Source organism: Mandrillus leucophaeus, unplaced genomic scaffold (assembly GCF_000951045.1).
Source record: "Mandrillus leucophaeus isolate KB7577 unplaced genomic scaffold, Mleu.le_1.0 Scaffold658, whole genome shotgun sequence".
In the NCBI taxonomy this organism is placed as follows: Eukaryota; Metazoa; Chordata; class Mammalia; order Primates; family Cercopithecidae; genus Mandrillus; species Mandrillus leucophaeus.
This window is the reverse complement of record NW_012107119.1, coordinates 205,509-224,585: the sequence shown is the minus strand read 5'-3', so window position 1 is coordinate 224,585 and position 19,077 is coordinate 205,509. Positions and strand designations below refer to the sequence as shown.

The 19,077-nt window shown below is 41.8% G+C and overlaps 1 protein-coding gene across 1 annotated transcript in view; it reads left to right on the top strand.

Moving 5' to 3' along the window:
* The first annotated feature begins 201 nt into the window (after window positions 1–201).
* The window catches only part of LOC105554729 (chromosome unknown open reading frame, human C7orf31), a 49,625-nt gene continuing 30,749 nt past the window's right edge, over window positions 202–19,077 (top strand). Inside the window, exons 1-3 of the mRNA XM_012001299.1 lie at window positions 202–531; window positions 1,161–1,318; window positions 11,953–12,129. Coding sequence (XP_011856689.1) covers window positions 1,185–1,318; window positions 11,953–12,129 — 311 coding nt within the window. The 5' untranslated portion in view covers window positions 202–531; window positions 1,161–1,184. The remainder of the gene's footprint in view (window positions 532–1,160; window positions 1,319–11,952; window positions 12,130–19,077) is intronic.

The following is a 19,077-nucleotide window of genomic DNA, read 5'->3' as shown; positions in this document are numbered from 1 at the left end:
ACTGATATCGCCATCGCCGCCGCCGCTAGAGGGCGCCTGGGGGCGAGGCGCGGGTGGGGCCAGGCGGTGCCCTACAGGAGGCAGGGCGGCGAGCCGAGAGGGGCGGGGCAAGGGACCGGGAGGCGGGGCCAGCGGCCGCAAGGCGGAAGAGCCCCTCTCACCTCTGACCCAGCGCCTCCCGCTCTCTTCACTCTCAGGCCTTCTTCGCGTTGTTGCCAGTGTCGCATCGCTGGGCTCGCTTCCTCCGAGGTCTCTAAGAGCCGCCTACTGCGCCCCGCCCGCCACCCGGAAGCCCCCAGCCCCTCAAGGACGCATCACTTAGTGCCGCGCTCACGGCTACCGTCACAAGCGCCCCCAGCCCCACCCTACCCCGGCCTGCCCGCCGTCCTTCTCCCGCCCCCGCCCCTGCCTGCCAGCTCCACCGGGCCGCAGGTGCGGACGACCTCAAAATTCCTCGGCCAGCGAAGGCCGCCAGCTGCAGGGAGCGGAGGGGAGGCGCGGTCCCGCAGCGCCCCCAGACTCATGTCTCAGGTGTGTCCAGACCCCCGAGGCACCGCTCGCAGGGCGATGACAGCCCGCGAGGCTCGGCCTCGGCCCCCGGCACCCTTGGTCCCAGCTACGCCGCCTCCTAGCCTTCCCCCAAGTCCGAGGGAGTGGTGGGATTCTCCCCGACGCAGTGGAAACCTGGAATCCCCTTTAGGGTCCCGTTCGTGCTGCACCCTTGACTCCACCATCTGCAAAGGGATTCTTGTCTGGAATCCCCGAAGCCTTTAGGACAGCTCTTATTCTGTTGAATGAAGAGTCTCTAATTTTCGGAAAGACCACAGGCTAAAAGTCAACTGAGTTTTCTTGAATAGTTATAGTTAAATTTGAGGCAGGAATTGAATTTCAGTTGATAGCCACAAAGCGGACTGGTACGAACCTACTGGATGGTCATTGTGGTGACTACTTGGAGGCACCTTCCACTTTGTGGATTTGTTTCAGTTGAAATTCATTTCCATAGAACTTATTTAGGTCTCTATTACTGATTTGACCGCTTTCAGTGCAGAGGGAAGCCTGTGATTTCTGTGCAGCGTCAGGTTGAACAATTTAACAGTGTAAAATGTGTTTTCTGCCTGCCTGAGTCGACAAGCCAAATGTCCCCTCCTTTACTTTTCCAGGTTGTGCCTTTTTAGCCAAGAAGCATGGAGGTCATTCACGGCAGGCCCTACTGTTGCAGGGAGCTTGAAGGAGCTGACATACTGTCCAACACCTTTTACTCTAATGAATTGCACACCCCCCTCCAAACGACTACTCGCCCAACTGCCTCAGAGGACAGGTAAAACAAAAACTAGAAAAAGCAAAAAAGAAAAAGCAGTTTTAATGCATTAGTGTATTTTATTATGTGATGAAAAACATGTATTGTTCTGGGGCTCTTCTGTTTTTTGTTTGTTTGATTTTGAGACGGAGTCTCACTCTTGTCACTCAGGCTGGAGTGCAGGTGTGATCTCGACTCACCCGGACCTCCGCCTCCCAGGTTGAAGTGATTCTCCTGCCTCACCTTCCAGAGTATCTGGGATTACAGGCATTCTCCACCATCCCCAGCTAATTTTTTTGCATTTCTAGTAGAGACAGGGTTTCACTATGTTGGCCAGGCTGGTCTCAAACTCCTGACCTCAAATGATCCACCCACCTCGGCCGCCCAAAGTGCTGGGATTACAGGCGTGACCACTGCACCGGGCTGGGGCTCTTCTGCTTATCATATCACAGGGAAGGCAAAACGTGGCAATTAACTGAACCGTCAAGTGTCTGTAAGCAACTCGAGAAGTAAGTATAAAAGCCAGACATCATATTCATCCACTACATTCTAAAATCGTAGAATGGCCCGTTCCTTCATTGGGAAATTAATATGTTGTAATCAAAAACTATTATAAAGAGTACTGTATTGATTCCCTAACATGCCCTTCTACCGTCTAGAATTTGCTGCTTATAGCTGTGTAAATTTTTGCTTCACCAAATTCCCTGTAGCACATTAATTACACATTATGATTTAATTTATGAAAAGCAGTTTGGTGATTTCTCCAAGAACTCAAAACAGAGTTACCATTTGACCCAGCAATCCCATTATTGGATTCTAAGTTGTTCTTATAAGTTGTTCTATCAAAGGAATATAAGTTGTTCTACCATAAAGACACAGGTATGTTCATCGCAGCACTATTCACAATAGCGAAGATATGGAATCAGCCTAAATGCCCATCAATGGTTGACTGGATAAAGAAAATGTGGTACATATACACCATGGAACACTATGCAGCCATAAAAAACGAGATCATGTCCTTTGCAGCAACATGGATGGAGCTGGAGGCCGTTATTCTAAAGCAAACTAACACAGGAACAGAAAACCAAATATCACCTATTCTCACTTATAAGTGGGAGCTAAACATTGAGTACACATGGAGACAAAGAAGGGAACCACAGACACCAAGGCCTACTTGAGGGTGGAGAGAGGGAGGAAGGCGAGGACCAGAAAACTACCTCTTGGGTACTGCGCTTATCACCTGGGTGACAAAATAATTTGTACACCCAACCACTGCAACGTGTAATTTACCCGTATAACAAACCTGCATATGTACCCCTGAACCTAGAAAAAAAGTTTTTAAAAGTAATTACAATGAAAAATATTGCACCTAACATATCTAATGATTACTATGTGTCAGCACTCTACCAAATGCTTTGTATGTAGTAATTCGTTTAATCCTCATGACAACCCTATGAGATAAGTACTACTGTTATCTGCATTTTACATATGAAATAACAGATACACACAAGGAGTTTGCCAAGATCTTAGTGTCAGCATTTCCTCTATTGTATTTACTTGAATCATTTTGAGGAAAGGAAAAGAAAAAAACACCTCAAAACACCTGGACAATGAAAAAATGACTGGTTGTCTGCTTGTTTTGTGGAGTTCTTTTCTTTCTTTTTTTTTTTTTTTAGACGGAGTCTCGCTCTGTTGCCAGGCTGGAGTACAGTGGCACAATCTCGGCTCACTGCAACCTCCGCCTCCTGGGTTCAAGCAATTCTCCTGCCTCAGCCTCCCGAGTAGCTGAGACTACAGGCGCACACCACCACACCCAGCTAATTTTTTTGTATTTTTAGTAGAAACGGGATTTCACCATGTTGGCCAGGATGGTCTCGATCTCCTGACCTCGTGATCCATCCACCTCAGCCTCGCAATCATTTAAGAATTCTTTAGGAAACCAGGCAGGCAGTCACCCAACCTCAGTTTAAACACTTCCAAAAAGGACAGCACTTCCACACCAGGCAGTCCATTCCACTTTTGGATGCTCCTGATTGTTAGATCATTTTCTTTCTAATGAGAACAATTTTTTCCCTTGTAATTTCTGCCTACTGATTCTGGTTCTTCCCTCTGAAGCTATGCAAATAGTAATTCATCGTCCCATGCTAGCAGCCCTTCAAAATCTGAAGATTCTCTTGGCCCCTCTGAGAGTTCTGTTTGCCAGACTAAACACTGATTCTCACAGATTCAGCTCCTTTTTCTTCTTGCACTTAGCCTTTCACCATCTCGATCAGACTTCCACAGGTCTTCTGCAGTTTACAAACATGCTGTTTATATTAATAAAGAAAAAGAATGATTTTTCCATAATTATAAAACTAACACACATTCCTCATAATGTAGAAATCATAGAAATCTGTAAGGAAAACAAATTCTTTCTGTTTCCAACAGAAAAATTATGAAAATGAGGCACAGGAAAGAAACCCTCTGTACTTCCTTTATCCAGAGATAATAACGACTGTGTTAACATCTTAATATGTGTCCTCTCCAATTTTTTTAAATGTAAAGATCATATTCAACATTTTTTAAATCAATTGCTATTTTCACTTAATGAAAAGAAATATTCTTATATTGGGGGAAGAGGAGCTCTTGTCATTTCTGGGTCAGTCCTGGCTGCCCCTACTCCTCTACCGTTGACCTGATTCACAAGAGTGGTTTTCAGCCCTTAATTCCCGTTCAGCTCCAAGGGCTATCACATTAGGCAGAGCTTCACTTGAGTCAAATGAAATTCTTAGTGGATTGTGTGTGATCTGGGAACGGGCAGTTGTCCCTGGCTCAAAAACAGCAATGTGAGGTTTTATATTTGGCCTAAAGGAATCCAAGAATTTAGGGCTGCCATGTCTGAATGCACCACCAAAAAGCACTGTCAAAGGCTTTTCACTGAAATGTTGATCCCCTCTACCTAAAAGGTCCTGTAGTTGGTTAGTGATCAGCTCCAAAACCCTTTAACTGGCATGAAATTTAAGAGAAGCACATTTTTTGTTAACTGACTATAAAATTCAACACGATATATGGTCAACTATAAACTACAAAAAGGTATTATTTGAAGCTCTGTCTAGGTACAACCATGTCCCTGGCTACTAATAACTACAATTTGCTTTCCCTTTTATTTCACGTGAATTATTTCCTTTCACAATCCCCAGACTGAGAAAACCAGGATGATCATGTGTTCTCAGAACCCCTCCTCTTAACCCTCTCTTAAAAAGCAGCCAGACAGCTTACAAAAGAGTCTCTTCTCTCAGTGTTAGTGATGGAACGGCTCTGGGTGGTGATCGCAGGATACTGGTGGTCCGTCTGTTCTATCATTGCTGAGGCTCACTTCTCCAGACCAGGTGCAGGGTCTGTGGCTCCCAATTTGAATCACAAGGTATCTCAACAGCAAAATAAAATAATACAAACAGAAAGCCCCTGGTTTTTCAGGATTACCTTCATAACGGTAAGGATGAATGTGAGCCCTAACATACGTCTGCACTCAGCAGCTTAATTTTCTAAACATGGATATACTTAAAGGGACACTCTTTGTAAATACCATGATGTACCCAGGTACAACTTAGATCGTGTAGGCTGTACCTACAGCTTAGATGCAGCCATCATGGCCCTCACTTGGCAGTTTTAGCAGTGACGCAAAACAATTTCCTCACATCAGCCTACTTTTTTTTTCTTTTCACGATAGGTGAGGTGAATACAAAAATTAGCCAGGTGTGGGGGCTCACACCTGTGGTCCCAGCTACTTGGGAGGCTGAGGTGGGAGGATCACTTGAGCTTAGAGGCAGAGGTTGTAGTATGCCAAGATCACACCACAGCACTCCCGACTGGGCAACAGAGCGAGACCCTGTCTCAAAAATCAAAACAAAATAAAACAAGACAAAAATAGGTGACGCAGTCTAGCTGCCCTGTTACCCAGGACTGGTCTGCAGACAGGGTACTTCAAAATCACCTGAGGAACTTCCTAGAAAGACAGATTCTCAGGCTTCCTCTGTGGACATGCTGACTCCCCAGGTCTGAGGTGGGGCAAGGGAATCTGCATTTTTTAGTTTTTCAGCTTACATTGAGAACTACTGGGCTAGCAGCACTGAAAATGTAAGAAAACCAGGACTACGGTTCTGGCTTACCTGATGACCAAGAGTAAGTTAGTTGTTACACTTTAATGACTTTATTCAAGTGGATTTTTTAGAACAATTATGCTAGCCACTATTTTATATAAACTTGCTTATCTCCTTTAAAAATATTAAGTATATAAACAGGTGGTTTTTTGTTCTCATTTCTTCTGTTGAAAATTTAAGTGTGGCAGGAACAGCTACTCAAAATCATCAAGATTCCTATCCCCTTTTTCACTCAGCTGACCTCCTTACTTCTAGCAAGTTCTCTTAGCTCACAGGGCAAACATATCCATTAAGGAAGTGCCTTGAGAACTGCTTAGGATTTCATCATATAATAGAATTTCATTATAGAATTTGATTATCAGTTCCCATTTTGTTTCTGGATTCACTTTGCTGTTTTCTGACTCTTAAAACATTTTTTTAAATAATAGTTATCTGCCAACTAAAAATGAGGGTTATGTTTATTTCAAGCTTTTCTTTAATCATGCCTCCCAGTAATTACTGGCTAAATTACTGAATTTGGGACTTGATGCACAAAATCTTGTACAGTGACTTTAAAATGAAATATTGGTTCATCTATAGGGAATGTACCTTTTCAAAAACAAGTAAACAATTTTCTATTGCTGGAGATGGTAGCACCAATAATTTGGTAATTATTCTCTTTGTTATAGAGATGTATTTTATTTACATTGAGAACTACTGGGCTAGCAGAAAGGGGGAGAGAGGGAGAGATAGAGGGAGAAAGAGGTGAGAGAGACAGTGAGAGAGAGGGGGAGGAAAAGAGGGAGAGAAAAAGGGAAGCGGAGACAGAGAGGAAAAAAGAAAGGTTTAAAATTTCATTAAAATTATTAAAACATAACCCTCATTTTTAGTTGGCAGATAACTATCATTTTTAAAAAATGTTTAAGAATCAGAAAGCAACGAAGTGAATCCAGAAACAAATGGGAGCCTATAATGAAATCCTAAAATTATTACATCCTAAAATGTCCATTTTTATTTTAATTTGGTTCCTTCTCTAGAATTCTGTGAGTATTAAGGCTAAGGGGAGGGAGACGTGATACCTTAAAGTAAGAGGGAAATATGACTTATTTATGCATTGTCTTTTATTTTAAATGATTTCCTGCAACTTTCCAGCTTTAGGTGGATGCCAGTCCAAATGATTGATTAGCATTTTCTACCGGCTCATCTTCCGGGGACAATGTAATATACGGGGGTCAGATGTTGAGAAATTGACTCATTTAGGTTTTGAATGTAACTTTTACAAACTTAGATATTAAAGCTTAGGTTGTCATTAATCAAATGCATTTAAATATTTTTAACTTGTCATGTCCCCGAAACCGTGTCTCTTGATCGTTTTCAGACAGCTAGAGAGGACGTAGAGGTCTGAGAGCTGAATGCCAGCATCCCTTCTACAGCACCCCAAATCAGTGGGCCCAGGACTCTCCTTGCCTAGCTAGTGCAGGGTTAGCAAACTTTTTCTGTAAAGAGCCAGATGCTAGGCTTTACCGTCTGTGTCCAACTATTCAACTCTGCCATTGTGAGGCAAAAGCAGCCATAGACTGTAGATAGTTCATAAATGAATGGTCATGGCTGTATTCCAATAGACTTTTATTTACAAAAACAGGCAGGGAGTTGGATTTGGCTCATGGGCCATGCTTTGCCAACCCTCAATCTAGTGACTTCACAGGATAATACATTCCACTTATAAGACAGTCCTGAGTGTTGCTTCTTCATTCTATTCAACAATTATTCCAGGTGGAGGAGAGGGGGCTTATGTTAAGCCAAGCACTGCACTGGTAAAGAGAAAAAAGTTGCTCCACAGTTCATACGTCTTTCTCCTTCCCTCTCTCTCTCTCCCTGTCTCTCCCCTTCTCTCTCCCTATCTACCTATCTCCCCTTCTCTTTCTCACTCTCTCTCCCTTTCTCTCCCTCCCTTTTTCTCCCTCTTTCTTCCCCCTTCCTCCTCTCACCCTCCTCCCCAACCCTTCACCCCACCCCCCTTCCTCTCCTCCATGTTTCTGAGTGGCTGCCACTGTTCTCACGGTATAGTCCAGAGGATTTTGAAGGATAGGATACTGTCCTTGTTTTCCTCTCATGCTCCACCTCTCACCATGGCCCTTCTCTACATGCCCCAAGTTCTGGAATTCTATATCAACTCTTCTAATATAGTTCAAAATTCAACTGTATTTTCTCAACCCCTAAGATCTGGGTAAGTTCTACTCAAATCTTTACTCATGCCTTGTGGAATACCTCCAGATTTATCCAAGTTCCCAGGATAAGGATAGGGATAGCATTTGAAAGTCTCATGGTCACGTCTGACTTTGGGTTCCTGGTTGCACTTAAAAGAAGACACTGGCCCAGATGTGAAACTCAGTCATCCCTCATTTTTCTCTACAGACCTTGTCCATGCAGAGCATTTGTGAGCCTGGTAAACTTCACTGAACTGTTGGGGATCAGGAGGGAGAGTCACACCATGCCATGCTACATGTAACCAAAACACCTTATAGTCATAACTTCCATATTCTTAAAAGGTCTTTCACCAGCTGTCACCAAGGGTTTCTCCCTGGGTTTCCAACCAGTGCAGTCCCCAGTAGCCTCAGCATCCTGCTGGCTCCTCTCATCTCCCTCTTCCCTTACTCCCCTTTCCTCTCCTCTCCCTCTTTCAAGAGCAAACAAACACATTTCTCCCACTGCAGAGCAGTTTAATCAGTCTGAGCTTGCCTGAGCTCCTACCAACACCCATACTTTCAGAGTCTGTGTCTACACCAAGTGGCTTAGCAGAATATTTTACCAAACAAAAGTAATTCTTCCCTAAGAGAGATTCTAGACTAAAGCCAACACTGTCAAGAATTTTCCAGTCTATTAAACCCTAGGCCTTGCTACCTGCTATTCCCTTGCATGCCCCAGTATTTCCTCTCTTTCCTCTAGATAAGTCCTACTCATCCTTTAGAACGCATCTTGTGATTCCCCCAAGAATCCTTCCTCCTGAAAGGATTCCTGTTTGTCCTGCAAAGTGCCTTATAGGTATATACCATAATACCAATCCAGGACCACTTAAATCCAAGCTTAAGTTTAGGGTAGATGCAAACTGGGGCCACAGGGGAACTGGTTAACTTCCGACTCACCTTGAACAGGAGAGGGTAAGCATTTTAAGGTCCCAGCTTCTTGTGTAGATGGTCTCCTTTAGTTTCCTCACTTGGCTGATTTCCATATCCCTCACCTTAAAACAAAAATGTAAATTTGCCAGGATTGACCCTGCCCTAAGGGCAGAAGTGGCTTCCCTGCTTGCTTCCTTCACTGGGTTCCTATTTACCATCTAGTACTCATCCCTTTCTGTCTTGTCAAAAAGTTAGTTGTTTTTAAGATTTTTTTTTTCTCCTCCCAGTATTTTTAGTTGTTTTCAGTGGGAAGTTTGGTCCAAATAACCTAGGCCGCCATTACTGGAAACTGAAAGTCATTAAATCCTTCCTAATTAGGAAGCAGAACTTTTGCCAGATACATTTGCAGGTGTTTTTGTGAGGCTGTGTTCCTAACCAGAAGATTTCATTCCTCTCTCACAGAAAGCAGTACAGGAAACAAATCCACCTCTTTGGCCTTACTCATTTATTCAGTAGTATTTATTGGGTACTTCCTGTGTGCCAGGCACTGGGGTAAAGCCTGGTTGCAACAGTGAGCCAATAGAATCCCTGCCCTTCACTCCTTTGTTAAGAAAAAGCAGAGAGAATCATCTGAGCTACCAGTTTCAAGATTAGATAAGCCCTACCAACCAATTTAGGAAACCCCCATATCTCCAGTCCACTGCATAGTACTGTTGTAAGGGATGGGACTTGGAGATATGATTACCATACAAGGTAACTGTTGAATAGAATAGTGTTTCCAAAACTTTAGCATGCACAAGAATCACCTGGAGGGCTTCTTAAAACATTACTACACCCCATCCCCAGAGATTCTGATTCTTAGGTTCTGAGATGGAGCCTGAGAATTAGCATTTCTAAGAAGCTCTTAGGAGATGCTTATGCTACTAGTCTAGGGACCACTGTTTGAGAACCATTGTTGTAGTAGCCCTAGATAAAACGTATGAGCAAGTAGCTCCTTTAGAAGATTAGAAATATTCCTTTACAATACTCTCTGTTTTTGAAAATCCAAAAATAATCTGTAGCCCAAGACCATTTAATGAGGAAGAAGGATTTTCAACAAATAGAGCTAGGACAACTGGATATTCACATGCAAAAGAATAGATGCATGAGATCCCTTATCTCATATTATATCCAAAATTAACTCATCCTGAATCAAAGACCTAAGCGTAAGGGCTAAACTGTAAAATACTTAGAAGAAAACATAGCAGTAAATCTTCATGGCCTTGGATTTGCAACTGTGTTCTCAGATATGACATCAAAAGCATAAGCAATAAAAGGAAAAACAGATCAAGTGAACTTCATCAAAATTAAAAACCTTTTTTTCTTCAAAGGACACTATCAAGTAAGTAAAAAGAAAATGCACAGAATAGGAGAAAATATTTGCCTATTATACCTGACAAGGGACTTGTAAGTAGGATATATAAAGAACTCTTATAACTCAAAAATAAGACAAATAACAAAAAATGCAAAGGATCTGAATAGATATTTCTCCAATAAAGATATTACCAATAGGAACATGGAAAAAAATGCTCAATATCATTAGTCATTGGGGAAATGCAAATCAAAACTACAATTAGATACCACTTCACATCCACTAGAATGGCAATAATTCTTTTAAATTTTAACAGAAAATAACAAGTGTTGGCAAAGATGTGGAGATATTGGAATCCTCATACAATGTTGGTAGGAATGTAAAATGGAGCAGCTACTGTAGAAAACAGTTTGGCAGTTCCTCAACAAATTAAACAGAATTACCATATGATCCACTTCTAATTTAATTCCCCAAAGAATTAAAAACAGATATTCAAACCAAAATTTGGACATGAATATTCATAGCAGTATTATTCACAAGAGTAAAAGGTGAAAATAACCCAAATGTCCATCAACTGATAAATGGTGAAACAAAACGTGATATATCTATATGGTAGAATATTACATAGCCATTAAAAGGAATGAAGGGCTGGGTGCTGCGGCTCATACCTGTAATCCTAACACTTTGGGAGGCCGAGGTGGGGGGGGATCACCTGAGGTCAGGAGTTCAAGACCAATCTGGTCAACATGGTGAAACCATGTCTCTACTAAAAATACAAAAAATTAGCCAGGCGTGGTGGCGGGCAGCTGTAATCCCAGGCACTGGGGGGGCTGAGGCAGGAGAATCACTTGAACCCATGAGGTGGAGGCTGCAGTGAGCCAAGATCACACCATTGCACTCCAGCCTGGGCAACAAGAGTGAAACTCCATCTTAAAAAAAAAAACAAATAAATAAATAAATGGAATGAAGTATGGACACATACTACAAAATGGATGAACCTTGAAAATATCATTATCCCAAGTCGAAGCCCATCATCATAAAAGGCCATGTGTTATATTATTCTATTTACAGGAAATGTCCAGAATAGGCAAATCTACAGAAAGTAGATTAGTATGATAGTTGCCAAGGGACAGACTGAGGGTGGGGAGTATAGGGGATAATGGCTTAGGAATACAGGGTATTCTTGAGATGATGAAAATGTTGTAAAGTTGACTGTGGGGATGCTCGCACTTATCTGTGAATAAACTTTAAGGCCATTGAATTATACACTTTATTTTTTAATTAATTATAAATTTATACAATAGTGACAGGGTCTTGCTATGTTGCCCAGGGTGGCCTTGAACTCCTGAGCTCAAGTAGTCCTCCTGCCTCAGCCTCCCAAAGTGCTGGGATTATCGGTATGAGCCACTGCACCTGGCCTGAACTGTACACTTTAAATGGATGAATTGTGTGGCAAGTTAATTCAATCTCAATAAAGCTGTTTTTAAAAATAAACACATGGGCAGACGCAGTGGCTCACACCTGTAATCTCAAGCACTTTGGGAGGCCGAGGCAGGTGAATCACCTGAGGTCAGGAGTTCAAGACAAACCTGGCCAACGTGATGAGACGCCCCATCTCTACTAAAAATGCAAAAATTACCTGGGTATGGTGGCACGCCCCTGTAATCCCAGCTACTTGGGAAGCTGAGGTGGGAGAATTGCTTGAACCCAGCAGGCAGAGGCTGCAGTGAGCCAAGATCATGCCACTGCACTCCAGCCTGGGCAACAGAGTGAGACCCTGTCTCAAAAAAATAAATAAATAAAATTTAAAAAATAAAAAATAAACACACTACAACTGATGACCAAAAAAAGGATAATCTGTAAGTCCTCCGAAATTTAACCTCATTCTTTCAGCAGTCCCATGATGCCTAAATAACCAGTATCATAATCTACCTGACACTGAGAATTCTGTGTTCTGAAGATTTAATCTGAAAATTCTTATGAAGTGGTAGGAATTTTATGCAATCTGTTATGCAGTTTTGTGCATCTGTTTTGTTGCTGAGGCTGTTTAAAGTCTCTCTTTTTTCACAGGTATCAGGAATTAAGGGAGTCACTTCAACACTGTAGACTTCCTTGGGGCGCTGAAAGAGAGTATGGTGGGATAATACCGATTTCACTCCCCGAGGACCACAGGCCAAAGTGTGAGCCTCCTCGTGTCATGGGCAAAGGACATCAGCATTACGGATTTGGTGGAGAAACCTGGCCAAGGTAAATAAACTTTCTACCATTCACAGAAAGGTCTTTATTATCCATTTTTCTTTATTTCTATTGTGAGTCCTTTGTTTGCTTAAATCTGTCTTCAAAGTTATTTCTTTTACTATTTATGAAAAGACGCAGAATGAAAGTAATTTCTAATTGTGAAATAATAATAAATGAATGATTTTTGCTGTCCTTAGTGATGTTAAAATATTGTGATCAGAAATTTTGATTCATTTAATTCCTTTACTTACTTATCATATCTTATCTAAAACTAAATGGGAATGTTCCTGAGATAGAAAGAGAGAAAAACAATTAAATGTTAAATATTTTTGAGCAAAGACCTGGCCTAATTTGTGCAGATGCTCTTGGTTTTTGGAACTTTTGATTTGTAATTTGTCAGTCTTTTTGATAATCACTAGAATCTGCTGGGCGTTGTTTTCGAGTGTTAAAACCTTTCAATGATAGTCTATAAATCTTAAAGTCACTTAGCAACTCTATTCAGAACATATTAAAATTCAAGAAAAAGCAAAAAAAAAAAAATCTGAATAGCAAATGTCATATTAAATATTTCCTAAGGATTAAGACATTTACTCAGAGCAGAGCCTATCCTACAGTTGGCACAGAGCCTGCTTCCCCCTGCTTTATCTAACAATCCTGATTATCTGGCTCATGAACACTTTAGTTAACTAATTCTTTGTTCTAAAGCAGGTAAAAGAAATAAATTAAGGAAGACAAACCACAGCAAGAGAAAGAAACATTAACAACAGGGACATGTGCCGCCGGTGACCTTGTCAAAGCCTTAGAAAAGCAATAAAAAGCAGACAAATAAAAAGTCACAGGCCAATTAGAAAGATTCAGACATCAACACACATAGATAGTGAGGACCTCACGTTCATTCATTCACTCAGCAGACGTGTTGAAGCCCATGCTCTCATGGAACTGCAGTCTCTTTGTGAAGCAGATGCTGCCATCCTTGTTTTACAGTGAATAAACAGACCCGAGAGATTCAGCACCTTTCCTTGGGTCAGACAATTATAAAGTTGTTAAATAGGGATTTGAGTCCAGATTTATTGACTCCAACACCCCAACTTCTTTTTATCTGTTCATTTTATTTATGCAATCTGTTTATTCATTTATCTGCTCTGTAATTTAAGTATAGGAAGCATTGTTCTGGAGACTGGGGAGATAGCTGTGTATGGAATTTACAGCTACTGCCCTCCCAAAATCTAAATATTAAAAAATGCACAATGCTTTGTAAGAATTAGAAGTATTCATACAGAATTCCAGTGTGTAAAAAGAAAGCCAAAGCGTTGTTTCTTAAGGGCAATCTACTTCGAAATGAGATTGGTGCATGATCTCTTACTGAATGTGCAGGGAGAGAGAGAATACTTGTTCCACTCAGAACGCCAGTTATACCTGGCATATCTCTTAATTTTTTTTTTTTTTTTTTTTTTTTGAGATGGAGTTTCACTCTTGTTGCCCAGGCTGGAGTGCAGTGGCGCGATCTCAGCTCACTGCAACCTCCCCCTTCTGGGTTCAAGTAATTCTCCTGCCTCAGCCTCCCAGCCTAGCTAGGATTACAGGTGTGCGCCACCATACCCGGCTAATTTTGTATTTTTAGTAGAGACAGGTTTTCTCCATGTTGATCAGACTGGTCTCGAACTCCTGACCTCAAGTGATCCACCTGCCTCGGCCTCCCAAAGTGCTGAGATTACAGACGTGAGCCACCGCGCCTGGCCAATCCTGTTCTTCTTAAACTAACCATTGCTCTCCAGTCTGGGCAACAAGAGTGAAACTCTGTCTCAGGAAAAAAAAAAAAAAAAAAAAGAAAAGAACAAGATTATGGGAGGATATTAGATTAGCTCACAAAACTGTGGGATGCCTAGAGAAATAGGCTCATTGTTCGGCATCCAGGAATAGTGGCCAACTCACTCCCAGGACTGGCCTCATCAGGGAGGAAGTGTCTCTTTAACTGGACACCTCTGCTGCCACCTTATTGGCAGTTTGGATGCCCCTCATGAAGCTCATGTTCTCAGGCTACTCACAGTCAAATCAAAGTCTAGTATAGATGGGGATGATTGGCAGAACTTAGGGCACATTTGCACCCTGGCTGCTAGGAAGGCTGGGAAATGGGGTGTTCCAAATGTGGGAAACTAGCAAAATGTAGAGAGGGTATTGTAAGGATGATAGTCTTGAGTGCCAGTGGACTGTCACTCTAAACAACAGCTGCAACAATAACATGCTTTTCTATTCAATACACGGTACCTGGGCCAGCAGCATCAGCATCATCTAGGAAATGGTGAATGCTACATCTCAGCCTCCACCCAGATTTACTGAAACAGAATCTTCATTTTAACAAGATACCTCAGATAATTCCAACATGCAGCAAAGTTGGAGAACTGTTGCTTCAATGTAAGAAAATGCAGCTGGGCGTGGTGGCTCACTCTTGTAATCCCAGCACCTTGGGAGGCCAAGGTGGGTGGATCACGAGGTCAGGAGGCTGAGACAGGAGAATCACTTGAACCCAGGAGGCGGAGGTTGTAGTGAGCCAAGATTGTGCCACTGCACTGCAGCCTGGGCAACAGAGTGAGACTCTGTCTTAAAAAAAAAAAAAGCAATAATTTTCATACAAATGAAAATACACTCACCTTCCCAAAAGCAGAGGCCAAAGGAAAGCGGTTTCCAACTTTGCTATATCCAACTCCAAGTGCTCACTCCTGTCTAGTTGAGTTGTAATCTTGTCCCAATATTCTATACCCATGCCCTCTAATAAAGCTAACCATCACCAATGCATCCTATATGAAATAATAAGGAAAATGAAGAGGAAAAAAGAAGATACATAAGGCAGAATACACAGCAAGGCAGCAAATAGGAGAAGCGACTATAGTCCTCATTCCTGCACCTGGTCATGAGGCTATCATTGGTGTTATAATTTCCTTCCTCCAGAAAAGAAGTCATTATATGAAAAAGACACTTGCACATACATGTTTATAGCAGCACAATTCGCAGTTGCAAAAATATGGAACCAGCCCAAGTGCCCATTAACCAAGTGGATGGAGAAAATGTGGCATGGATATGCCATGGAATACTACTCAGCCATAAAAAGAAATGAAATAACGGTATTCACAGCAACCTGGAGGGAGTTGGAGACCATTATTCTAAGTGAAGTGACTCAGGATTGGAAAATCAGACATTGTATGTTCTCACCTATAAGTTGGAGCTAAGCTATGAGGATACAAAAGCATTAAGAATGATACAGTGGACTCCGGGGACTCGGGAGGAAGGTTAGGAAAGGGGTGAGGGATGAAAGACTACACATTGGGTACAGTGTACACTACTTCGGTGATGATTAGACCAAAATCTCAGAAATTACCAGTAAAGAATTTATTCATGTAACCAAACACCACCCATTCCCCAAAAACTATTGAAATTAAAAATGCTTTTATAAATAATAATAATTTCCTTCCTTCACTACCTATTCCAAGTTCCCTTGCCCTCAGCCAATACCTGAGCTGGTAGGAATATGTTACTTGATAGAACAACCCAAAAGTATGTTCTGAGAGATCTTAGCTCTTAGTGGTTCTGCCTGTGTAAGGCTGCTATAGTGTTTCATTAACTCCATGCTACTGAAGACAATACTAGGTGTTCAAAAGGTTCCCTAGGTTCCAGAAATACTCCTTTCCCCCATCGTTGTATAATATCCTCTGGTCCTTGATATTCAGGATCAGTCATCCTGCCCAAAATTACCACATCATCATCAATTCAGCTTCCAATGCAATTGGGACCACTGTTGTATCCCCGGATGGAAGCGTTTCTCCCTTGACCTCTAAACCACCAAAGCTCAAGGTGGCTGGGGAGGGAGTCAAATTTTCTCAAGTGTAACCGTAAGTATAACAGTAAGAGGCACCACTCCCACTTCCACCCTTTGGTTTTCAGACCATGCATTCTGGCCAAGGGGGAATCTATTTATTGGTCACTGGTTCAGAGCATGTCCTGCACTCTTTAGGACAACACTCAGCCGTAATTGAATATTCAGTAAGCCATTCTAACGTTCTGTAAGTATGGCAAAATATGACATTCTGTATATATGGTGAATCATTTGAATGCAACCAACTGTTGCCCAATGTCTTTTGTGGTAAATTGAGTTCCTTAATCAAAAATAATATTGTTTAAGACGGCATGGCAACAAATGAGACATTTAGTAAGTTTACTGATGATGTTACTTGCACAGGCATGGTGAGAAGGGAAGGGAAATCCCTATTTTGAAGAAGTGTCTAATCTTATGAGTATAAGTTATCTCTTTGATGATGGAAGGGGTTCAGTGTAATTATCCTACCACCAGATGGCTGACTAGTACATCCAGGGATAGGTCACCCTATCAAGCACTTAGGATTGGTTACTTCTGCTGGCAAACTCAAATGCGCCAACAGCCAGGTGAGTCTTAGTGAGGGAAGTTCATGTCGCTGAGTCCATATGTGATAATTTCTGTGTGCCGCCATGATCACTTCGTTACGAAGCCACTGAGCAAGCACCGGAGTGAGGAGAAAACCTGACACGCACAAAGCTGGTCGTTGTATCTGCCTAATTATTGAGAACATCCTCAGTGGTGGGGTTCTCTAGGTGAATATTCTTGTGGGATACAAATAACCCTCACACTCCAGGGCCATTCGGAAGCTGGAAGAAGCAAGGTTCTTGGAATCTGCATTGGGTAGACGACATTCACAGTACACGCACTACAAAAATGTAGGCTGGGGCCAGGCGCGGTGGCTCACACCTGTAATCTCAACACTTTGGGAGGCCGAGGCGGGTGGATCACCTGAGGTCAGGAGTTTGAGACCAACCTGGCCAACATGGTGAAACCCCATCTCTACCAAAAATGCAAAAAAATTAGACAAGCATGGTGGCAGGTGCTTGTAATCCCAGCTACTCAGGAGGCTGAAGCGGGAGGATTGCTTGAACCTGGGAGGCAGAGGTTGCAGTGAGCCGAGATTGCACCACTGCACTCAAGTCTGGGCAACCGAGTGAGACTCCATCACAGGAAAAAAAAAAAAAATGTAAGCTGCATGTTCAAAAGACAATTGGGCAGCCACAAGTTGCAGGTGAGCATAGTATACATGAAAACATGAAAAGGTTACAGATGAGGTCCATTGTCTTTTGACCACTACCCCGCGGTCTCACTCTCCTTCCTAGAGGAGAACCACTGTTACCATTTTGGTGTCTCCTTCCATGCCTTTTGTTATGCACTTACACTGTTATACATGTACCCATTGAAAATGTACAGTGTTATTTCATATATATGTGGAATCACTTGATACATAGTATTAGGCAATTTGGGGTTTTTTTCTCTGTACAATCTAGAAATGGTCACATGTCTGTAAATGCAGATAAACATAGATCTACATCATTCTTTTTAATTTCTCACAGTATTCTACAATATGGATGCATCATAGTTTAGCCATCATGTATTGTTTCTTTTCTCTCTGTTTCTTTTTACATTAACCATATTTAAAAAGCATCCTTGTACAAGGCTTCTTGAGCTCATGCTCAAAGGTTTCTAAAAGGCAAATCCAGCTGGGCGCAGTAGCTCACGCCTGTAATCCCAGCACTTTGGAGGCTGAGGTGGGTGGATCACCTGAGGTCAGGAGTTCGAGACCAGCCTGGCCAACATGGTGAAACCATCTCTACAAAAATTAGCCAGGTATGATGGTGGGTGCCTGTAATCCCAGCTGCTCGGGAGGCTGAGGCAGGAGAATCACTTGAACCCAGGAGATGGGAGTTGCAGTGAGCCGAGATCACGCCATTGCACTCCAGCCTGGGTGATAGAGCAAGACTCCATCTCAAAAAAAAAGTTAAATAAATAAATAAATGCCAGATCCTAAGTGGGTCACAGTATAGGGATTTTTTTAAATTTTAGTGCATGTAACTCAAATGATTTATATTGTCATGGTAGTGTCTAAAAGTATTCATTTCCTCACACTCTCAGCCATCTGTATTTTCAAAATGTATAGCTTTTACCCATCTAATGAGTATAAAGTGTATCATGGTTATGAGAATGTATTTCTCTGCTTACTAGTTGGCCTTATCTTTTAGGTATGGCCATTCACATTTCCTTTTCTATGTTTATTCTTCGCCCATTTTTATTGTTTGTATTTTACTTATAGATTCTTGTTGGTTCTTTATGTTCTGGAAACAATCCTTTACGTGTTATCTTTGTTAATATTTGCAAGTAATTCTTCTAATTTTTATTTTATTTAAACTTTTATGGGTTTTGTCTGAAAATTAAATTTGGGTTTTTTAGTTTTTTATTTTTTATTTTTTTAAGTTTTTATTTATTCTTTTTTGTTTGAGACAGAGTTTCACTCTGTTGCCCAGGGTGGAGTGCAGTGGCATGGTCTCAGTTCAGTGCAACCTCTGCCTCCCAGGTTTAAGCAATTCTCATGCCTCAGCCTCCCGAGTAGCTGGGAGTACAGGCATGCACCAACATGCCCAACAAATTTTTTTCTATTTTTAGTAGAGATGGGGTTTCACTTTGTTGGCCAGGCTGGTCTCAAACTCCCGGCCTCAAGTCATCTGCCCACCTCGGCCTCCCACAGTGCTAAGATTACAGGTGTGAGCTCCCAGCCTTATGATTAAATCTGATGATCAAATTTTCTTTCAGGTTTTTGACTTTTAAAATAAAGTTATTGTTTTAAAGGTCCTTCCTACCACCAAAGAAAAAGCATATTCCTATACATTTTATTTTTGTATAGGTTTTTCTCTAATTCTTTAGATTTTTAAATCCATCTGAAATTATCTTTCTGAATAGTGTAAATAGAAATGGATTATTTTTCAAATGAATACTGAATTTTTTTCTATATTAAAAAATATATCCTAGCTGGGCATGGTGGCTCATGCCTGTAATCCCAGCAATTTGGGAGGCTGAGGCAGGAGAATCCTTTGAGGCCAGGAGTTTGAGAC